The sequence below is a fragment of the Zingiber officinale genome, chromosome 2A, assembly GCF_018446385.1.
Source record: "Zingiber officinale cultivar Zhangliang chromosome 2A, Zo_v1.1, whole genome shotgun sequence".
NCBI lineage: Eukaryota > Viridiplantae > Streptophyta > Magnoliopsida > Zingiberales > Zingiberaceae > Zingiber > Zingiber officinale.
This window is the reverse complement of record NC_055988.1, coordinates 87,106,965-87,131,544: the sequence shown is the minus strand read 5'-3', so window position 1 is coordinate 87,131,544 and position 24,580 is coordinate 87,106,965. Positions and strand designations below refer to the sequence as shown.

At 36.6% G+C, this 24,580-nt stretch overlaps 2 protein-coding genes across 6 annotated transcripts; both read right to left on the bottom strand.

The window, feature by feature from the left end:
- Window positions 1–3,142: 3,142 nt before the first annotated feature.
- On the bottom strand, window positions 3,143–18,634 carry LOC122041438. Of its 5 annotated transcripts, XM_042601117.1 has the most exons (18): window positions 18,287–18,634; window positions 16,583–16,668; window positions 14,804–16,477; window positions 14,442–14,663; window positions 12,431–12,571; window positions 11,217–11,617; window positions 10,711–11,120; window positions 10,575–10,627; window positions 10,418–10,501; window positions 8,750–10,312; window positions 8,566–8,660; window positions 7,430–7,538; window positions 7,025–7,205; window positions 6,482–6,549; window positions 5,771–5,880; window positions 4,758–5,609; window positions 3,488–3,590; window positions 3,143–3,419 (listed from the first exon to the last, which is right to left on the bottom strand). In XM_042601117.1, the coding sequence occupies exons 2-18, from the start codon at window positions 16,656–16,658 to the stop codon at window positions 3,403–3,405; spliced, it is 6,159 nt and encodes a 2,052-aa protein (XP_042457051.1). In that variant the 5' UTR covers window positions 16,659–16,668; window positions 18,287–18,634; the 3' UTR covers window positions 3,143–3,402. The 5 variants fall into 5 exon arrangements, with proteins under 5 accessions (XP_042457051.1, XP_042457048.1, XP_042457047.1 ...); XM_042601114.1 differs by having other exon boundaries at window positions 14,804–16,678; XM_042601113.1 differs by having other exon boundaries at window positions 14,804–16,668.
- A 527-nt stretch (window positions 18,635–19,161) lies between these two features.
- Window positions 19,162–23,253, bottom strand: LOC122041437 (transcription factor MYBS3-like). The gene is made up of 4 exons (XM_042601111.1): window positions 22,841–23,253; window positions 21,807–22,015; window positions 20,220–20,692; window positions 19,162–19,570 (listed from the first exon to the last, which is right to left on the bottom strand). The coding sequence occupies exons 1-3, from the start codon at window positions 23,106–23,108 to the stop codon at window positions 20,252–20,254; spliced, it is 918 nt and encodes a 305-aa protein (XP_042457045.1). The 5' UTR covers window positions 23,109–23,253; the 3' UTR covers window positions 19,162–19,570; window positions 20,220–20,251.
- Window positions 23,254–24,580: the final 1,327 nt, after the last annotated feature.

The following is a 24,580-nucleotide window of genomic DNA, read 5'->3' as shown; positions in this document are numbered from 1 at the left end:
TTTTTATGTCCAGATAACATAGTATCTGGTTTTTTGCCCAATGGAGGAGGGGATTTTCTCCAATAAAGCCCTGTCATTTTAGTTCTTCAAGAATAGGATAAAATTCCTTCTTTAATACTTACGAAGATGTCTCAGAATAATAAACCATCTCCCCCGTATTTGAATATATTCTTCTTCTTCTATATCAAGTTCCTCAATTGCTGATGCAGTTGTTACTGAGGACAAGGTATTAATTGTCGTGAGATTTTTATAAAAGGTAACAATATTACCTTCAATGCGTACTCCTCCATGCATTGCCCTTATGAAATTGCAGCCAATAATCATTTGGATGTTATCTCCTAAAGTCATAGGAAAACTATACATGTAAGGAATCCTGAATATATTTTCCCAAATATACATCCTTCCTTGTTTAAGCTTTAATCGAGCAGTTTGCTGAGAGTTACACCACTGAATTGAACAAGGAATGTATTTTCTTCCAGGGCTTCTTTCGGAACGGAGTTTTGGTCTACACAACATGTTGTAGCTCCAGTATTGAGAATAACCCTAAGTTTAAACCTGGAAATACCAGAAATTTCTATTTCTATGGCTAGGTTATAAAGCATGTTCTTTACTAACCTTGGTCCTTTAACTTTTTGCGTAACCAAGATCCTACTGGTGGTTTCTTCATAGAGCATATTTACAGCTTCTTCTTCATTTTCCTCCTCTTCATCTTCAATTTCTAAAGGAGCTTTTCCTCTGTTCATTGATTCCATACACCAGTGGAGTTGCTTTTCCATCAGAATTTCTTCATATAAAAGTTTGTAATAGCTTGCTTCCTTTTGTAGTCGCTCCATCTCTCCTTGGCACCATGTAATGTAGTACTGTTGCTCTTGTATGAGGTTTTGAGAGAAAAATGGCGTTGGTGCTGCTAGTGCCACAGGGACTTCTTTGTTAAAATAATAAGGTCCATATAAATTACATACTGTTGTAAGACATTCCAGACAATGGATCCTTGCTCTTTTTATGGTAGCCCTTTTGCAGCAAGTACAATTGGTTGGTTGCGGGGTATAGACTGATTCATTTGACCTCCAATTATGCAAACAATTTAGTTGTTTTTCAGTAATCTTTATTTGTGGTCTATATCCTCCATCTTCCTGTCCCAGCATAAATATAGACACAGTTAAGTTTAGGATTTGAATTGACTTGTATAAATCTTCAAGGTCATTTTCTCCTTCTGAGATGCTAAAGATTGCATCACTTTGGGTTTCACCTTCTTAGAGTGACATCATGTCACAGTCGTCTGGGAGTGCCAATTGTTCAAATACCGCCACTCGCTTTATGGTTCTTTTATCATTTGGGCATTCCCTGACGAAATGACCTTCTTGTCCACAGAGATAACACTTGCACTTCTTATCCCTAAACAAATGCTTCCGCTTTTCTATTCTTGCATGTGAGTCATGAGACTTGCCTTTGTATGTTCGACTTCTTCTTTTTCCGTACTTACGTTGCTCTTGCCCCCTGTAGTATCTAGGGATAGGTATCTGGCTGCAAAAAGATAAGTTCTTTAAAGATCTTTTGAAAGCTGCTTCCTTGCTTTCCTGTTCCAAAAATTTGTAAGCAAATAATATTCTTGGAAATACTCCAACAGTTAAACCTGGGTATTTTTCATTAAAAGCAACTTTTATTCTGCTACCTAGATCACTGGGCATCTTAAACCAGAACTTCTCCGAGAGCTCTATTCCAGTATAAAGCCTTTCGATTTTTGATGCTAGTCACATATAGTCATTCATATATTTAACAATGTTTTTAACATTATCACAAAAGAGTTAAGTCTCGATATGCTGTCTCTTGAATAGCAGTAGATCCTAGAGTAGGATCCTCTGAAGAAAACACACGCCTCATTTGAGAAAGAATATTTTGCGTACCTTCTCGTCCTTCTGCAATACTGATTGGCATCATATTCATTTGGATGTGTCATTCTCTACTGTATCCATGCTAGCTTTTCTACTTCACCTAATAGATTTTCCATGTATTCAGCCTTATCCTTGGAGTCAGTGAAACCCTGGCTGACAACATGATTTTTGGTGATTGATTCCCATCTAGAGATCCCAAGTTTTCTGGGATGACAAAAATAGCTCCCCCTTTGTTGTGCTAAAGAGAGGGTCCACATTTGGTTCTCGCTTGAACCTTACACCAGTAACTGGTCTCTGTTCAGTAATAAGCCTGAAGGCTGGATGGGTCAGTCTCTGCTCGAGTTGTTGGTGGGTATCCTGGTGGTCCCATCATTGCTTCTTGTAGGGGATTATATGATGAGGTTATTGCAGCGGCAGCACTAGTTGTAGTATAGATTTGCTGGCTGCCTTATTGTTGCATTAGTCATTGCAGACTTGGATAGTCCATATTGGATTCTGCAGGGTCTTCAGCAATTCCTGCAGCTGCAGCTAGTAGTTCGTTCATTTTTGGATCATACAATTGAAAGATTGGTTTGAATGGAAAACTGAATTATAATGCATTTGAAGATATTTGGGAGGAACGAGCGTCACTTCAACAAGAACCAAAAAGAAAAAGCCCTAAATTAAAAACCTCCTCTTCACATCTTAACAAGTCAATTGATGCCTCAGACAGTCTCCAAGACACATTAAGATGGTTTGCTTTTAACTGTTTCTATTGTGATGTTAGTAGCTTCTCAAGGAAACCAGTTGTGGCGTTGCCGTGAGACTCAAATGATACGGTCTTCTCACACAGAAGATCTCACTAAAAATTTCAAATGAAAGAAGTCATGAACACTAGTTCCAAAAATCTTGTTCGTGATTCTCCATTCCGATAAGACTACAATGGCAACTAAAATCAACCAATGGGCAATCGAAATGAGGAAGTTATAACTCAATAAAAACCCTAGCCTGCTGGCGAGCTACGAATTGCAAACCACCAAAATCACCGGAACCAATCAAACATAAAAGGGGATATTTAAGAAGCAGGCACAAAGAGGAGACCTAGAATCCGAAGCTCCGGTAGGCCATCGCCGGTAATGGAAGCCCTAGTGATCGAAGAAGAACTGTGCTTGTAACCTTGCTAAACAAGCAAACACTTTCGACAAGAACTGTGCTTGTAAAAACAAAAGTTTCTGCACAAATCTACCATAAGCAGCAAGGAACTCAATAGCTTGACAAGTACAATCAGAATTTGAGAATAAATCCGTTTAGGCTCATGATAAAGAGCAGTTAACTTTGAACCTATGGCATTATACACCTAGTCATCTGATCACAAAGGTTTCACTTACACCATCTATCATCTGAGAAAGAAGTCTTTCGTATCGCAAACCTGGGATAGCATTTATGTACATGAACCCTAACTTTAATCCTGTCATAGTTGCGCTGGAAATCTATGCGATCTGAAATACATCAGTAACGAAGCTATCTGCGATCATCTGTGACTCTGACCTGAAACAAAAGTGGGGAATGTAAAATGCCTGCAATCCAATGCATCTATTCTCTGAAAGAAAAACTACCTCTAGAAGATGGTCCACCTTTAGGCAAGGTCTTGGTACTTTTATCGTGTGAAAAACTGGGAATCTTTGATATCAGCAGAGAGCTTTGCAGTCCCTCCAGTAACTGTGTATGGTAATAATATCAACTTAACAGAAAACCTATGAATTTGAAAACAATGGCCAAAAAAGTGGGCTCCTGAAATATTTCATATTAATTGATACACAAGCTTTGGTGTTTCTTATTTGCAATCTCACTAACACAGCTTTTTTTTTCAAGAAAAAGCAATAGGTTCAGATAAAGAATATTAAATTGTCGATTGTGATATATCAGAAGAAAACCCTCACACAGTGAATATTGACCTTCTATAATAGGAACAAAATGCATGTTGGTACATACAAGCAGAGTTTAACCTAATGATGAAGGAACATTGAATAAAACATGATATGAAATACGGTAATTTTGTCACTCGAGAATGTGAATTTAGAATCTACTATTCCATATATAAAAACAATGCTTGGAGGTGGATTGCAATCTATTCCTAGACAAGGCCCTATAAAGCAAAAGGTTCTTCAATCAGCCAGTGAGAAAGTTGGTGCACTATGTGAAACATGAGACATGATGCACTAACAAACTTTTTATTTTGTATATCAAACTAAAAAGACAATTTTCATGAATAGCTTTTAACTAATACGGTGGTCTATGCATTTACTTTTTTCTATTTAAGATATGATTAGTAATCGTAAGATAACAAGGAATGATTACAATGTACTAACTCGTGAGTTGTATGACAAATGGTCATCAAGTCATTGCCAACATGAGTCAACTATAATACAACTAGCAACATATTAACAGGATGACTTGACACGCCATGCATAATACTATGATGTGTTTGACTGTGCAATAGATAAGATGGGATCGGACATGGACAGTAGGCAGCCACCAATTTGAAAAAACGAAGCTAAAATTTCAGAGAAGTTGACCAGTTAGAGCTTGTCACTCTAACATGATGTGTTAAGATCAATGTCCAATTTTAAGACGCCATCAAATTGTCATCAAGTCAACTTCATAACCTATATCATATATGCAAGTTAAGATTTGAGACTGAAGTTCTAGAAAGGATAACATGTGGCAAAAGCATAACAAGATAGGTCTACATATGAAGCCGAGCATTCCTCATTGTACTTCTCAAAAGTAAAGAAAACAACAATTCAATTATACTCAAAACAAATGAAGCAAACAAAGAAATTATATGATTTGAAAGTACAATAAAACAGAAGTCAGAAAACTCACTCTTGATGTTGGCTGAATTCTACGATTCGATCTCCGGGGTTCAGTAACATCAGCAGATCTTTTTACAATATTTTCAGAACCTTGCACTTCAGATCTGGATGACTGGTCCACAACAGATGAGCCCTTTTCTTTTCCCCCTATTTCAAGCTCAAGAGAAGAGGATTTCTTCTTAGGTGCTGGCATAGTTGGTACATGCTGCACAGAGGACCCGAGGACTGCAACATCTACTTTACCAATAAAATGTGGAAGAGAACCAACTTCTAATGAACTCTTCTTCTCTCCAGTGCTAAAAGAAGTTTTAAGACTCACTTCTACTCCATTTGAGACAGAAGCACTGGTAACTGACTTATCCTTACCCACAGTAGTTTTGGTCTGAACATTCTGTGACCTCAAAGATTTGAGGACTCTGGTATTCAAGTTGGTGCCTTGCTTTCCTTTAGTGTCTGCTTTGGAGCTATTCCTCCATGGCTGAGGCGCTTGGGGAATCAAATATTTTGCAAACTTTATCGAATCACTCCTTTCAGCTGTTTTCTCAATTTTATCAGCTGTGTAGTGTTTGCTAACTTCCATAAACTTGCGTCTTTTTCCAGGCTTAGGAACACCAAACACCACCTTTGGTCCATCTTTCAGAAGGCCTGCCCGTTTGACCTTAAATGCATCATTGTTATTACCATCACCAACATTCTTCCCCATGGAAAATATTGCATCCCTTGCTGATAAATTAAGTTGGTTTATCTCTTCCAACTTGCTTGAGTCATTTGTGCAAGTATTCAATCCTCCCTCAATTATTTCTTCTTTATTTTTGTTATCTAATAGCCCAAGCTTTCGCCGTTTCTCCTGGGGTGTATCTCCCTATTGCAGGATAACAGAATGACACATTTCAAACCCCAAAAAAATTAAAATGAAACAGAAAGATAATCTAAAAGGAGGCAAATGCCTAGCAGTTAGCAGTGGAAATACAAAGGAAAAAACGCAAAGATAAGACATTGCTGAGAAAGGTTAAAACAAAATACCTCATAGGTTTCAAGAGTGATTTTTTCTTTAGACCATTCTATCCATTGATCATCTTGCCAACAAAGTGAAGGTCGTAAGTTCCAAGCTCGAACAACTGAGGAGTCATCCCCTGCTTTGAATTTAATCAACAAAAGAAAGAAAAAAGAAAAATGGAAACCCAGTAAATGAATGTAATTTTAAAATTATATCCTACAGATAAATGAAAAAAAACTAATATATTGAAGTTGCACTTAGAATAACAGATAAGGATCAAGGATGGTTAAATAAATATTTTATACAATTGAAGAATAATAAAGGTTAAACAACCAATCGCAGAATGAATTGGATGTGCATAAATGCATATGAGTAACGGAACCTTTATGAAGTGTTCCATGGTATGTTAATGTACCATGGATGTGTATACTTCACTAGATTGGCTCAAACCCAACATATGAATTGATGAATTTCTTTTTGACACATGTAGTTTTGGAGAAATGGCCTCGTACTCTAATCTCATCTTAGAAGTTGATTGGCTATCCTCTTATCCCAAAATCTATAGCTGCTCGTAAAGAGGCAAATTCCTATATTTATATCCTCGACAATTATACAGAAAATGGTATTTTGAATGTGTTCACTCTTTAACTAACCAACCTCTGCCTTCTTTACAAGCAATTTTAACCAAAAGAAAACTCAAGGGAAGAAAAACATAGCAATTTGCCTTACAAACATACCTGAAAAGTGTACAGTTAACTTGGTTTCATCATCTGGATTCTTCTCACTGACAACACCTTCCCACCAACTGAATATGCAAGAAGTAGACACGGTTACTTCATGATTACCATGTATATATGATAATATAGCATTAGGAAATCACTTGATTAAAAATAGATTAACGTAGTACTCATAAAGATCTGCCAGGCAAATGGAATATTAAGCACAGGAGAAAAGTAATCCTAAGACAGTCAAAAGCTTGAAGATGGGAAATTATCCACCCTGCCTGTGTCTTCTTTTTGCAGTTAATATGGGAAAACTGTCCAGTAAACAGTCAAAGTATACTTGCTTTATATATATAGTTAGTAATAGAACAATTTGGGAGAATAGAACAGTACTTTGAGATATCAACAACAGTTTAAATATTCTCTATGGAGAAATGAGAAGAGTGCGTCCAACCCAAAAAAGTTGAGACTAATATGGCTTGTTGATGTTTTATGAATAAATCTTTAAATTAACAAATAATTTTTTAAAACAAAGCAAAATGCATAAATTAAGCTCACCCATCACGCATCCATGCATCTACTCTGTCACCAACTGCCCAATTGAAATTGCCTAGAGCCTCTCTCCGCCGCTTCCTTGTTCCTTCTGGCATACCTACCATTAAGCTATGTGCTACACGTATTCTGGGAGGTTGGTCACCTTTGAATTCAAGTGGTATCCACTCCTTGAGCTTGTCATGACCTGAATTGGGATAATTGGCATACAAGCTTAAATTACTAGAAAATTTACTATCATCAAATCAGAGTTAAAAATAATCATCACATATTTGAAATTATATTTTCTTTCCCTTTATAGGCACAACCAAATTCAGATTTTTGTTTTTTCCCAGGAGCGGGTGACGGTTAAAAATAATAATTTTAGGTGATAGTGTAACCTCCTTGTTAATTCAAGTAAGAATCTTGTACCTTCAGCAGACAGAAGATCCTTGTACTGCACAAATGCTTTACCATCTTTGATATCAAGGACAAATGCAGAAAACCAAGCTCCTCGAAGGCCACCTTCTTTAGCTACAACCTAAGTATTTTGTCCAGTGTCAGAAAAAAGAGAAAATGAACGAAGAATAATTTCCAAGGAGGTGTGGTTCCAACAAAGCAAAGTTTCATCTTAAAATAGGTTGAGTCGTCGAAATTAGGGATGACAATTTTCTCCAAATCCGATGAGAAATCTGATATCCGAACCGAATGGAGAAGAGTATAGAGGGAATTTTTAGACCCGATTATAGTAAGCAGGTAATCGGATATGGGTATTTTCGGATTCGGGTATGGAGGCTGTGGTAAAATCCTATCTATACCCTACCCGATACCCGATATATAAGAAAAAACTTTAACCCGCTTTCTATCTCAGAAAAAAAACTTAGTTTGCCTCTTTGCCCTATCACCAACACGTATCTCATCTTCTTTTTCACAAGAAATTCTCACCCAATCGAAGAAGCCCGAGATGAGGAAGAGCAAACAAGAAATATTTTTTTTTTTAAAAAAATGAGAATTGTAGATAGTAATAGGATGATGAGTAGGAATTGGATACCCAACCCTCCGACGGATATGGAGATGAGGATGAAAGTTAAAAACCCGATGGGTATAGAAATGGGTATGGGGATGAATAGATGAATACAATAGATGGGAATGGGTAAAGAGGATATGAAATCCGATCTAAATCCGACCTCGCCATCCCTAATCGAAAGCTAGGTTGAAAAAAACAGCCATTCAGCCACAAAAACATGGTGTTGCATTTGAGGAGGCTTTCTAGATCTTCCATTTTCCATATATCATAGGAAGTAACAAATGGGTTAACTATTTGAGGGTTTATGATCCATTCCTTAACTTGGAATTCATCATCCTGAAAACCATATTTTGACTAATGTATGAGAATCAGGGCCAACAAAAATAAAGAAAATAGATAATTTAAAGATCTAATTTAATAGAGATATTTTTAAAAAGTAATATTTTTTTTTAAAAAAGAAATAATTTGAAGATCTTATTTAATATAGGTCAAAATATTTAAGCATTCTCCGCTTGTAAGATTCTTCCCCAGACTTGTATACCTCAACAAGGGAGCCTGTCTGAATGGTACTTCCTTGTATAGGACTGCTCCCAGTTTCAGTTGAAACAATATTTTCCCTGCCTTGTAACTCATGCCCTGCAAATCATATAAAGGTGAATCTAGACAACTGCATAAAGTATGTCATAAACAATTGTAGTATATTGTGAAATTCACAAGTTGCACACCTTCATAATGTTCCTCAAATGGTATGGATTTCTGATTGCCAGGAGGCATAGAATTTGGTCTCTTGTTATGATCTGATGGCAATAATTCAGCTGATTGTTTTGCGTATAACTCATGGTCACTTGCTATATGCAAACCTGAATTCTTCTTGGCCTGTGAATATGATTCAGAATCAATTTTCATAGTCATACGATGACGTTTCCAATAATCATCAGGTCCAGCTTCTACTAATTCACTTATCGACAATGGCAGAGGGTCCCCCATTGCAATGATCGTTCCAACTTGGGACACAGCTTCTGCAGCCATTTCTGCAGCTTTCAGTATGGCATCCAAGTTTTCAGCCCGCTTCATGGCTGCAGAGGATGCTTCTACCCTCCTCCTTGTAGCCTCTCGTGCAGCAGAAATAACTGAAAGACCATTAATTTTGTCATTAACTGGCAAGTTAAGCAAACTTTTTCCAATATCAAGACTATTTTCAGTGTTTTGAGTAATATTTTCAGCATATGACGAATTAACTGCCTCATCTGCCATCAACTTAGCCTGTTTTGCAGCCTCAGATGCAACCTTGGCAATTTCTGCAGCTGCCTTTGCTACAGAAGCAGCTGCTGCAGCTGCAACAGCTGCAGAGGCAAGTTTCCCTTCAACCTCCAATGCGAGGCCTGACTTCTGAACAGTCATCTGTTCCCAAATAGTTTGGCTGTGCTTAACAGCAGTGGCAGCATAAGCAGAAGCACTGTCAGCTTGCACTTTTGATTGCTCAATATGAGTACAGGTCTCTTTTGAGAGGACATTCTGTTGAGAATTACTGCCCAATATTTGGTAGTAAGGAACAGTTGGTGCTTGAGATGTAGTTGAAACAAAGCCAACAGGTGTATTAGGACTTAGAGAACTAGAAGATAGAGGAAAGGATAAAGAACTAGGCAGATTACTAGTGATACAAGTGGCAGAAGCAGAATCTCGTTGAGGTTGGGTAGCTGAAATATTCAACACAGACTCCTCTAACGCAGAATTTTTTTTCCTCTTTCGGGATTTGTCCCTAATTGAAGGGTTTTTATTTCCTGCAGGAGTTGCTTCCTTATTTTGAATCTGACTTGGCAATGATGAAGAAATACTTGGAGTATCTTGACGAGGCAGCAAGGCACCATGTGAGGTAAGCTGCAAATTTGCAGCAAGAGATTTAGAAGAGTCTCTTGCAGGCATTACTTGAGCTATTTCAGAAGTTATTGCAGAAGAATGCTGTGCAGCGGAATCAAAAGGTGAACTTTGTGATGGAACAGTCCAGGAAGCATGGTGAGGACTAGGAGAAAACCAAGGTGCAGAATTGGTTAAGTACGGTCTCATCTGAGAAGTTTGATATGAATGTAACGGCGACAGAGATTGATTGGATTCCAAGTAGGTGCCTCTTGTGATATTTGAGGGTAAAACATCCTTTGACGAACTCTGGAATGGTGATTGGAAAGAAACAACGGAACTTTTTGTAGCTGCAATTGGGGTTTTACTGTCCCTCCTACCAGCAGAGCAATTAAGAACCTTGCTTGAAAGAGGGCTGCAGCTGACAACTTGTTCTGCAACCAAATTAGTAACAACTTTATCAAAAATCTCAAATAACTTTCAAAGATGTAATAGCTATGTTCAATGAAACCCGCATGAATGAGAAAGCAAAGGAGTACCTGAACTACTAGTTAGTAATTTCTGGTTATGAAACCTTTCTGAAGCAACACGCCATGTTTTCTCCCATAAGCTCCTTCCTCCATCTAATTAAGCAAAACAGTTCAGATCAGTCAAGAATGACTGACAAAGATTTACCAACTTTTTCAGAACACTAACCAGTTCCTCCAAAGGCTGGAAGCATACAAGCCTCATCGGGCAGCACTCCTTGTCTGAAAGAGGTAGAATAATATAAATATAATCAGCTAAATCAAATAATAAAGAAAGGAATGATAATGAAGTGTCTGCAACTCACATGAGAGAACCATAGACAAATATTTGAGCACGCAATTGTATTTGCTGTAAATCTGTGAAAGGCTGATGAAATAGCGGCGGCGCTGATGTGCTCGTGTCTGGCAGATTAGATGTTTGAACAGTTGGAGAACAGGAAGATTTAGTATTAGAATCAACATAGAGACATTGTTGTACATCTTCTTTGCCAGTTTTGTTTCGTGAGGCTCTGCTAGAGGTACTACGTGGTGTCCTTTTGCTTCCTTTAGAATGTTTTTCTTGTGAATTCTCATCAGCGTCTCCTTTTGAAATGCCTGCCTTCCTAGTTCCACGAACAGACACTTTCTTCTTTTTGTCTTCCACACTCAAGCTAGGATTGCTAGTAATTTCTTCTACAGTTTCACTTGGATGTTCCTGAGAAATCTCCTTAGAAATCTACACTTGAGAAAGATATGCTAAATTAGTTGTAGATCTTGCCAATGGTAGCAAATGCAAATGGATATTTGAATGTGAATGCATTAAAATGATCACCTGATGCTGTTCTAAGGACTGAATTTGGGAGATGGATTCCTGATCCTTCTTGCTGTCTTCTGGGGGATCACTTTTGTCTAGGGGGACAACAAACGTGAAGTTTCCATCATTACCTAAAGTACTCATTTTGGAATCTTGAACAGTGCCTTCAAAACTATCAAACTTTAATGCCTCTAAAGAAGAGCCTGCAAGATTTTGCAATGAACTATTCCTTTCTCTATATTGTGTGCTACTCCTTTCCTCAATGTTCCACTCATTGCAACTAATAACAGTTAGTGAGCCACAATTTGTTTCATATGAACTTGGCTTTCCACCTTGAGAGTCAAAGGAGCAGGAATTGAGATTGCTTTCATGCAAAGGCAACTGAGAAAAGCCATTTGTACCAATATTTGACATATCAACTGCAAATAGATTTTTTACATGATAAACACTGGTTTTCAATGGAGTGCACTAACACTAACTACAAAATTGTGCATCTACATGCATAGAAGTAAAATGACCATCTACAAGGCTATAGCAAGATAACATGTAAAAGATTATTATTTAGACAAGATATGAACCTCACTCATCTCACCTTGGGTAAAACAAAACCTTAATTTTAACAGAAAGATAACTGATCTAACAAGGTAGTATTACAAGTTTACAACTCACTGTGTAACTATAACACAAATAAGACCTAATAACGCAGTCAAGGTGAGGATTGTATCTTCATTCTTCCGCTGTTCTGCGTCACATGCTATAAGCATATGAAAAATACTAATGATGTTGATTGTTGAATGTTGTGCACTGAGAACATTCATGTGCATGCACAAATTTAAAGGATTAGAGAGATTCTTTGTGGGCAACCAACTGATACTCAAACCATTTCAGAAGATAGCAAATTGATGACCGAACCAGATGATATCACAATTCATTGTGTAACTAAACACAAACAATACATACTATAAGAAACCAAAAAAAGTTCTGATGGTGTTTACTGTTGATAAAATCCCATGTTGTACACACAGAATTTCTAACATATACTTCCATGTAATTGCAAATTCAACGGATTGTAGAATTATTTATAGGACAATCAACTAATAATTTAACTCTTCCATTTCAGCAATCTAATAATAATACAAGATTAGGGATCTTCTATATGCCTAGGCCATCCATGTGAAGTAAGCTAATAAAAGATTTCTGCTTACAACAGGGATAATGTGAAGTATACTCACATTCTATATCAGTCTGTTTTGGTTTGTCAGAATTGCTTGTCAAAGCTAACTTTGCATTTTCCCCTTCTGTGCTATTGCAAGTGGAAAGAGCATATGCTCCAGCTGAAAAAGCTAATTGACCTTCACCAGTTTTGGAAGTTTCTGTAAAAAACAAACTTGTCATCTATGTGGACATTTGCCATATTAGGATTAAGAAATCTCATCACCCAGGACCTTATTTCTAGAGAGGAGAGACGTTAGATACATGACATGCAATATGGCACTACAAAAAAAGTCAGATCATTTCCCATCTAGCAGAATCCTCTATGCCAAATCTATTCTGTTTGTATACATCAGAAACTTGGGTTTGGTTCAAGGATTGAAATATATGCAAATCTAGTTGAAACAATTAGTTCTGCCCACCAACCGGCAGCAGCAGTGACAGCCGTGGAGTTGTCACATGACCCGCGGTCTCCGCAGAAGGCTTGCGTGACCCCTCGGCCCCGGGGGAGGGGTCGTGCGACCCCAGCAACTGCGCCAAAGGGGTCGCTTGACCCCACGACCGTACCGGAGGGGTCGCGCGACCCACCGCGCCAAAGGTCATGATGTGTCGACGGTTTTTTTTAATTAAAACTGAACTTAGATTTATTATCTCAATCAACTTCAAGCTATGATAGGGATAATCCAAAGAGGATTAATTAAACCCTAATAAAATTATATAATTAATTATACATTTTATTTATTTTAATTCTAAAAACATATAATAAATATTATTTATTAATTTATTTTTTAGCTATGTTATTATTATTTTTAATAGATCCAATGAACCTGTAACTTAAATAAATAGCCAAACATATTTATTAAAATCCTAATTAAATTATCCCATTAAAATATATAAAAATTTATTTAAAATTTTAATAAAATTTTATATATTCCTAAAACCCTCCGCAGGGGCCGTGATGACCTCCGTGGGTCACCGCAACCACGATTTTTTTTTGTTTTTTGGTTTAATTGATTTTTTAATTTTTAAATATGTATTATTTTATAAATAAACTATTATTAACAATAGTTATAAATAATAAAAATTATTTCAAAATTTCAAATAATTTTAAAAATTAATAAATGCTATATAAACAAATTTAAATTTTTTAAATAATTTTAAAATTAAATATCAATTTAAAATAATCTAAAATTTTAAAAAATATTTATAATTCTTAAATATTTCAAATAATTTTTTTAATTAAAAATTTACAAATACATTAAAAAATAATTTAAATTTCCAAATAATTTTATAATTATTTTTGATTTTTAAAATAATTTTATAATTTTAAATTTAGTTTTGAATTTTGAGAATTACTTATTTTTTAAATAATTTTTATAAAAATTTAATAGGCATTATCTTATGAGAAAATATTGAAATATAAATTCAACATCACAAAATATAAGGCAAATTTAATAATCAAATATAAAATTAAAAACATTTATATTTAAAATTAAAAAATATATAGAAATTATATCGTCAAAAAAAATATAGAAACTATATTGACATGACACGATACGATACCGAAAACGTATTGTTCCGGTCCGGGACCGAAACCTCGACACGGGTCGAGATTTAAAACCTACAAAGGAATTTATCCTAAAAACATGTGAGATCAATCATAATTCAAATAGATCAATTCTTATCATATGAAAAGGAATTTATCCAAAAATAACATAGATTGCAGCCAATTTAAATTCTAAAATCCCTTTAAACATCTTTGATTTTTCCCACCCCCTACTCCCATGTCGGCCACCCCCTCAAGCGTGCATGCGGGGTTTGCATAATTAGTATACAGACCAAAGCTCAAATAATCTAATTCTGTCAAGCAAATGATAACAGGATATAAGTTATAATAGATGAACAAAAAGGATAATCTTAAGATTTCAGAGTACTGTAAATGTTTAAGTTTGAATTGGAAGCAGAATTCTCTTCATAAGTTGAACTTAATCAATTAAAAGAAACATCACAGCAGGTTAGCAGATAAGGTACCTTGTCCATCAGAAAAACTCTCCATTGATGGGCCCTTCGCATCTGAATCTGGTATCACACGTGGTTCTCCTAATATCTCACTGTCTATGACACATTTCACAACTGACAGGGAAGCTACCTGTACATCTTTCCTGTCTGAGTGTGAATCGGGAATGGATGACACTATCACTTCTTTCTCCTCTACTATCACTTCAACCTCAGAGTGTAGCAGCTGGGTATTTTCTGAATTGTTCGAGGAAAGAAAATTAATAACTTCTGAGGCACGACCACAAATTATAAGATAACATAGACATAAGCACTAATTTTCCCCAATTAAAATTTAAAATATGACTACAAGAAAAAAAAACACAAAAATATATTACCTGCTTGGTCCTTGATTGATGTCTCATCAACATCCATCATGATACCGTGGTCCTGTGTTTCAGGTGCAGATAATTGTGTAGTCTCAGTAGTGGAAGAGTGATTCTTAAAATCATTGTCATTTGAACCGCCTGAATGTGTAGAGTTATCCTTTTCCTCCAAATGACTAATGTTGTCCACATTTGATTCAGCAACCAAACAAACAGTCTTGCTCAATGGATCCAATTTCTCATGAGAGGAAGAGGTCTTATTTTCTCTATCCTCCAGCAAAGCAGAAGGTTTGTTGACCAAAGTAAGTTCTGCGCCATTCAACTTAGCAGAATTTTCAGTAAAAGCTTCTAAGCATTCATTGTCAGCAATCTTTTCCTTCTGCATAATATCCAAGTTATGGGTGGTTAAAGGATGAATTTGTGAACCAGTATCATCCTCAACTGCAGATATTTCAGTTTGAACTGAAGATGAAAACTCTATCTTCCATTTGTTGTCATCAATAACTCTTTTGGACACATCAAGATCTCTCTGTTCCTCGGAACAAAACGTTTGACTTTCCTCAAGCACCAAGGCAGAAGAATTGAGAGGTTCCGCTGCTATATCACAGAGCTCAGTTCTCTTCTCAATAACAACCTCAACAAATTTCTCTCCATCCTCCTCTGCTAAAGCTGGTAACTGACTAGCGCCAGTTGATCTTTTATCCTCTGTCTCTAAGTCTTTATTCAAAGATTTTACCTGGTAAGCAATAGCTTCCAGCAGCCCAGAGTTCTCAGAGAGCACAGTTTCAGACCCTTCAATTGGCAACATCAGAGAATTGATCGTCGGAGCCATTCCTGAAGAGTCCTTAATAACACAAATATCATTATTAAGAGCCTCATCCTGAAAATTGTGATCATTTGGTTTATGTTCACCATGAAAAGTAGGCAATGTATCACTCTGTTTGTTTTCAGATTCAGGAGGTTCTGAGCTCTTATTCACATTAACCGCAGGGCAGTCTTCCTTCTTTTGCTCTGTTGCTAATGAGTTTTCCAGATTACTTGTTTTAGTACTCGCATTATTAGTGAATAAAGGCAAGGGATGATTCTGAATGTTGCTTTGAACAGAAATTGAACTCATCTCACAACCCTTGTTTATAGGATAGCCACAATCAACAAATGAACCAATCACCGATGAATTATCCAACTGGTTCTTGCTCTGAACCACATCAAGAAGCTCATCAGCAACTAAACATGCTTTAGGTAACTCAATTGATGAAGAAGCTAATTCTTCATTAACTTTGGATTTTGAAGCAACCACCTCTTCATTAACTGTGGATTCTGAAGCAACCACCTCCCCAACAGAATGATACTTTTGGTCAGGCGAATTTATATTCAAGACAGATTCTGATTTTTCATTATTGGGAATTTGAAGTGAAACGCCATGCTGGTTGGCTGTAGCTATATCTTCATTCAACCCCAGAGTATTTTTAGCAGAGTCTTCTATTGCATGTGATTCTGACCCTGTATTCATGTTTTGTGGATTTACCTCATTATCTCCAATAGATTTTACTAGCATTTGTGCAATTTCAGATGGAGTATTGGACCAATTGTCGTTCCCTGTAATGGAACAAGTCTGCAAGGCACTTGAACCAAATGCTGCTGCACTATGTCTGGGAGAAAACTCCTCAATCCAATTGTTTTCTTCACCTTGAATACCAAGAAAAAGCCGTGATTCAGCTAAACTATCAAACCTTAAATGAGACTGAAAGTGATCATCAATATCAAATTTTGGAGGATCATATGATTGTAAACTTTGGGGAAACCCATCATTGTCCTCTCCAATTATTTGAAAGTTCTGGCTTTGGAAGTCACTATCATCACAATCCATGGATAAAACCCTGAAATGATCTAGCACAATTTTTATAAACCAAAATCCAAATTGGTAGGAAAACATAATTATAAAGATTAAACAAACAAAAAAAACATGATGAAACTTAATACTATGAAAATATAAGTATGATAGCCATTTGAAATGAAAGCATGACAAGAATTAAAACAAACAGAAGACATGTGCACTCACACACATAAAGAGAATTAACAATGATGTGAGACCTAGAAGCCAGGGTATCCAAAATATATCATCACTCCATTTATCTAACGGTTTCTGGACTGGAATACAGAATTAATTTCTTAGCACTAAGAGCCCTCCTTGGCAACTAGCTTCACATTTAGCCAAAAGTTTCTGTACTCAAAACCATTAAAAAATGTTACATCACAATCATCAGGTATCACAGCATTTCCATCCAATGTAATTTATTACAAAATAACGAAAATTTAACAGTTTTAGTAATATGATTCACCACATGGTATCCAAGAGGTGGAAAGCCAGCAAGCTAAAAGTGTAAAATGAGGGGGAAAATTACCCGTGACAACAAATAGTAAAATTCCAATTATAACCAAAACATTATGGTCTATGAAGACAAAATATTAGTCTTGAATCATCATTACAAGCACTAATAATCACCTGAAAAAACTTTAAAAGTCCTATCCAACAAGCTAAAATTCTCATTGAATTTTAGATCAAATTATACAGTTACTAGCAACAATATCTGAAATAGTGAATCAGTCACTGTATTCTCAATTTAGCATAAAAGCATCGGAACACACTGTAAAATTTTAATTGAAATGAATTTATAAACATATATCTATTGACGTCAGGATTACTGTATTATTCAAAATTAAACCATATATTCTTTTAAAAATATGTCTAAGGAACATCTAAGAAGTATTATTCAAAATTAAAGAGACAGCAGTAGTGCCCATTATCCAAAGCAACAATGATGCCCAGAAATATTAACTGACATTGTCTAAGTATAATTCACAGTGGGCAAGCAACTCAGTTATCAAAAAAAAAAAAAAACGTGTCAAAATCTGCACCGACAAAAAAAATTAATAGGCAAACGAGATTACAAGACCAACATAACTGTATTGGACCTTAAGCCTCAAAAAAAAAATTTTTTTTTGGAAAGAAAGAAACAGCATATTTGTTCAAACATCAATTTTCCCTTAAAATGTTTGTTTTTGGATATGATTCAGCAACGGTCATAAGCATCAAGCGCATAACCATACAAAGGAATACTTATGATCCAAATACAACAAGACATCCAAGATATATAGAAACTATAACAAATAAACTTAAATGGTATGCATGGCGAGTAGAAGCGCACAGGAGAACTCCAGAGCAATATTAATGGCACCGCACGAGATAGTGCAGTGAAGAAAACTGAAGAAATGAGATCAATGTCCAAAATTTGTCACAAAGGGTCCAACTTTCAGGAACGAGAGAGAAAAAAAAGTCAACAATTCGAGAATCCCTGCAGCAAACGGATCAATCCAAGTACGTGAAGACCTAACTCCCCATTATGCCACTGACGACGCACCCAAACCAGCATACTCGCCTCTTCCCACCGCAAACCTGACGAATCAATACTAAAACTACAGAAACGAAGTACGTACCAAAGGAAGAGCGGCTAAGGTTCCACCACCCTCCATCCGGAGACGAAATGTTGCCCCTTCAACGTCCGGAGCCGAAATCCAACCCGTAACTGCTGGCTCTCATCAGCGCTTTAAGACGACCAGGAGCGCCGCGGCGCCTCCCCTTCCACCCCGCAAACCCTAGCTCCGAGGAATCTCCCGAACGGGCACACAATTTCCTGCTGCGGCTACGAATACTCCGCCGAAATCGAGCGCAGGTGCAAGAGACCCTCTTCCTTCCGCACCTCCGACCTCTCCGTCGTCTTCCTCCTCGACGCTCCTCTATCTCGCGCTCACACGCCCACCCTGTGTCGGATTGGAAGGGAGAGTATTTCACGAAGCCATGTTGGGGTAAGGATCCTCTCCAACGGCACTTCTTAAAATCATCCTACAAATCGCATAGATCGCAAGTTTGAGACCTTGAATCCGCGTGGGCCCCCGCTCTCCGTCGATCCGTTTTGCGACTGATGGGAAACTTTTATGCGGATGGTTGGAGGGGATCAGGGCGGATCATCGAGTAGGGAAGTTTGGCTGCGTAAACGGGCATCGGATTGGTTGGAATTACGGTGGCGCCCGGTTAATGGCCAATGATGAGCATCAGGGCGGCTTCGCATCGCATGGGGGAGGAGCGCGTGCCACTCACGTGTCGAGTTGGGAGGATTGTGTTTAGGTAGATTGCCCAACACGTGGCGAAAGGTGGTTGGGTTGTGTAATTTGCAAGGTTAAATACGGAAAACAACACCATGGATAAAATAAAAAAAAACAAAACTAATTATCAGAATATATATATATATATATATATATATATATATATATATATATATATATATATATATATATATATATATAATATACCCTTATTATATTTTTTATATCGAAAATAATAGAATTTTACAGCACCCTAGTGACAGATTAAAACTTTCGAAACAACTAACATTTCGATCCTAGTTGTGAGTTGCAACTTCCTCGACAAATACCACACATGAATCCTGCTCGATATCATAGTCGCAGGAACAACTAATATATGCACATCGAATTCGCTAGGATACTTGACCTTCCATGAAGTACCTCCGTCAGACGAAGAACATTCAACTGCAAAAGTTGTATATTATTAGCAGTCGCGAGGGCAACCAATAGCTTGGGATGTCATTGGATTATTAGTGGTAGTCTTGCAGTTAGCATAAACAGATAAGGTAAGGACAATCGGTTCCAAGTTATTGTGGCGGTTGCAAGGAAGATCTTCCGAAGCCCCATAGTACATAGTACCTAAAATTTGGTTAAGACCGGAAAAGGTTAGCATAGAATTGTAGGTATCAGAATCTAAAATCATAAACAGTTGAAAAATAAAACTACCAACATCATAGTTCAGAAGAACCACAGCAACAACTTATGTTAAAGAGCACGATTCAGCATAGAATTATTCATTACCAAAAGGAGCATCCATTTAGTTGTCTAACGAAGCAATTGAATGAATCAGAAATACTAAGCGTCGATATCCACATAAATAGTCAAAAGAATAGTCGAGTGCACGAAACAGGACTTTATATTAACAAAGTTGATAGATATGGCATTGGTTCCACATCTTGTATAAGTTACAACTTCGGGAAAGTACGTCATGAGTTTTTACAATTGTATTTTAGCGATGAAGTCGATTTAGACATGAATAGAAAAAGTGGCCTATATAGTTCAGATGGAGTTGCTGATTGGTCTGCACAAACTAACAAATAGAGCAAAGAGTAACAGAAACTATATGTACAGTTGACATACTCGATGAAATTAGTTAGCCAATTCAAAGAACTTAGTAAAATGTCAAATGGAAAGTGCAAGCAAGTATTGGTAATTGAACAAAACTGACAATGGATTTAGGATCATGGTACGATATACAAAATACAGGAAAAAGAGTTTTTGAGCAAACCGTCACTTGATCTCCTTGTTTAAATAGCTGGATCATGTTTGAGACCTCATGGAACAGTTAGCATGGAAAGCAGATTGCCTCTTAGACCCTCTGAGAAAATCCAACGAAGAAGTTGTCCCTACGAGGGACTCCCCTATACTCAACTTTGACATACCCACAAGCTCATCAACATTTATAGGAGTCTTTGAATGTACTGCTGTTGGTTTAATAATTTCATGTGTCTGCTGCTCCAATGTATTTGCTTTGCATTCTGACCAATAAGAGGAAGGAAATTGGAGAACCGGAGAAAAATATGCAGGAAACATCACAGGATAAGTGAGCAGCTGAGCTTCTGGTTGTGGCACTTCTTCAATTACTTCCACTTTAGAATCCATTGATTCATCTTCCTCGTTCAGAATTGGAGGTATTGGAGGTGGCTTGCTATTTTGTGCATCTGATTCTTGCGAAATTGAAAATGCTTGAGGTTCAAGGGGCTGGTAAACAAAATGAATGACGATCACAAGTAGTACAAAAATGACTGAAAGGCGTCCTCTGTGAAATAAATGGATCCATGGGCTACCGATCCTTCCAGTTGCCACATTATTTTCAAATCACAAAACTAACATCAATCTATGTAAAAAAACACCCATATTTATAGTGTTGAGGCAAAAATGATACAATTATAATTCACAGATTCAGCCCAATAGATATGTAAGATAAGAGCAACTAAAGACTGCCAATATCATCTTCGTTGACTTGAGCATCTTGAGTATTTTCTTTAGGACCCATTACATTTGAGTTCTACATAGAAATATCAAGGTGGGTTACTTTTTGTACGTATTAGTGGCATTCAGTTAAAATAATCCATAAAGTATATGCACTTCCCCTTAGTATACTGGTACTTCATGTATCCCCATTTTTCAAAATTCTACTCCATCATCGCTTATTCAACCTGCTTTAACGGGGTACATGTAATAACAGTAGCCAAAACATAATTTACCTTGAAAAACTAGGTCATTTGATAGACAAAAGTGGAGATTTTCAGAAAACAAAAAATTGTTAATACCAATAGACTACATGTGTACAAAAATAATTTACCTGAAAATAATTCTGTTTAAAAGAGTCATCCATCAGGAAAAAAAATACTATGCAAAGTAAATGAGTTTTGTAAGGTTGAAGCTTAGTTTAAATTATTATTTTTAGATACCCAACATGCTAAGATGAGATTGTTTTCCTTAAGTGATTTTAATGCCCTCACTAATTGAGAAAATAATGAGAAATAAGTGCAATTGTGTGGTAAATAAAAAAAATGATAATCCCAATTAGCCTCATTGACTATTCTGGGGTGACTAGCCCGGCCCCACGGAAGTTTCCCACAGATAAATCGGGAAGCACACATGGCAGTCAATCCAGAAGTTCGACATCCTTTGGTTATGCCCCCCATTTGGAGGAAAAATTCCTGCAAATACACTATAACTGGGGATTGAACCGCGGGTGCTTGGGTGACAACCTGGATGTCCTACCATAGCACCAAAACTCAGGGGACCAATTGTGTGGTAAATAGAGCATCTGTGAGAGAGAGAGAGAGAGAGAGAGAGAGAGAGAGACCTCATCAGCTTCCATATCAAAGAGGCTTGATCTTCTTTTTCTTCTTGTTATATTAGATTTACGAATAAAATACTTCTGTGCATGGCTAGCCACTTGGGTAGGTGTCCTAGACACCACATAGCTACGAGATATGCCACGCCAATCACCTTTACCAAGCTTTTGCAATCCAAGTAAAAACATTCTATGCTCTTCTTCAGTCCATGGATTACCTGTAAATATAATAATAAAAGGTAGAGTAAATTTCACACCAAAAATGCAAATACAGTAAATCCATCATCACTCTGATCGCATGATAAAATATTAGTCCAAAACTGATATGATGATAGCTAAAAAGAGAGAAATCTTTTATATATAGACATTAGGAGTTATTGTTTTCTCCTTTGCAGTGAGGGACTGCGTGAAATCAACAGCTAAAAGATACCTATTTCAGATAAAGTGGGTGCAAATAGCATTGACATGGACATTTTACAATGAATCCTTTACCTAATCAAGATTATAGGTGACAGTTTGCTCCCCAACTTGATCTATTGATATCTAAAATGACATCTTTGATTCAGCTCATCAAATAACTATCTTTGTCTTTTGTCATTTTCTTTATCTCAATTGCATAACACTATTATAATCATATAGATCCTTCAGCTACCATAACTTACTATACAAAGAATAACACCAACAACATAACCACAAAAAAAGGAAATGAATGCATGCTCGAAAATGTCGTAGGAGACCTAGTGACAGAATAAGTTACAGAGTGCATTAAAAAGTCGCAACAAAGGGTTCTCCCAGACTCTAACACAGAACATGCTATTCCATGTTTCTTATACAAATGAAGGATGTGAATATTGCATATGCTAATTGAACCTTACTCCGGTATTTCCAAAATTAGGTGATATAGAACATCATTAACAAGTATTCTTTCTTGCAGTAAACATCCACCGAAAAGTTTCACTAGTTTTTATCTTTTTAACAATTTTACATAATCATAATGATATAACAATATGATCAAGAGGGACAAGAAGTATGGGAAAACTCACCTCTTTTCCGCTCGCGGCAGCTCGCCGACGACCCCTTCACGAAATCCTCCGACGCGTAACCGTCAGTGGCAGCGCCTGCGGCTGGCTCCGGCCCATCTGCGGGAGAGGCGCCGCCGCTGGATCCAGAAAGAAGAGAGAGGTTCCCCATGCTGGCGCTCTTCTGGATGGAACCATCGGTGAGGCGCACCCCGAAAAGCTTCACCCCGCCGCGGCTGGGGCACGTCCGGGAGTTGTGGCCATTGTGGCTGCAGTGGGAGCACCGGCGCATCGTCTTCCGCTGACCTCCGCCGGCGATCGATCACACAATGGATAAGGAGTAGGGTTTGGATCAGGGAGATGAGGCCGCTGCCGTCGCCAGACGAGAGCAGTAGCGAAAAAGGAAATTATTTACCTTTGCAGAAATGGGATAAATAGCGAATCAACTTTGCATACCTGAACTAATAACCTACTTCTTTACCTTAATTTTAGATGGATATCAATGGGCCCTACTGAGTCCAACTGAAGTAAAAAAAAGACAAATGTGTGAAATTGAATGTATTGTTTAAATTATTTAATAAAATAATCAACTGAAAACTATGTCAAACCTAAAATCAACTAAAATAATTATTTAAATTTAGTTTAATTTTTTAATTTTTTTATTTAAATGTGTGTAGTTTAGTAAATTTGATACTATAAGATTAATTATTTGTATAAAAAATATTTATTTATAGGATTATTGATAAATTTGCGTAAAGAATTTTAATAAACATAATTCATACGAGCATTAATAAATTAACAAATCAGCAAAAAAAAAAAAAAAAAACCGTGTTCCAAATTATACAAATACGTTTTTTAATAGTTTTTTATTAAAAAAAAAAAAGGCATCCCATTATATATAAAAAACATCGCTTATTTTCAAATAATATGGAAAGTATTAGCACGTATGCAAGAGAAAAGTGAGGAACTTTCAAAAACAGCTAGTAAAAAAGTTTCGTTGAAGTTAGGGATGATAATGAGTCGGATTCGGGTCAGATTTTATATTCTTTGTTTTTATATTCATCGGGTATAGGATCTCCGATGGGTATACTCATACCCATTAAATGATTTGAATATCTTCTATAGTTATAATTTTTCTTCTTTCTATCCAACTATTATCATTCAACAAAAATATATTAAAATTAACAACCTATTAAAATATATATATATATAATTAAAAAAAATAGATTAAACATCTATATAGTCTCCTCCTAATATCAACAAAAATAGTAAGTTGATTTTGGAAAAAGAATTTTTTTTAATATATGTATATATATTATTTAATCAGATATTCGGGTCGGATATCGGGTATTAATAGTCCCTCGATACCCTCCTCCATTCGGGTCGGATCTCGGATCCTCCATCGGATTCGGATGAAATTGTCATCCCTAGTTGAGGTTCCCTTAGTTGTCTTCACACATACCAAGAGAGTCATTAGCCATGCTGAGATGGGTCAAAACTAAGGGGGCGTTTGGTTTAAGGTAATAGGAGTGGGGAATGTGAATGAGAATCATTGATTGTCATTGTTAATGTTTGGATTATAGGAATAGGAATACAAATAAGGGAATGAATCCTTGAAATTGGGTAATAACTCATTCTCATGTACCTCCCCTTCAATGAGCCATTACCCTATTTTCATCAATCAAAATATTCCCTTATTCCAAAAATGCCCTTGACTTAAAACTAAAATTTTCTCCATTAATATTAAATATCAAAATTTATTTA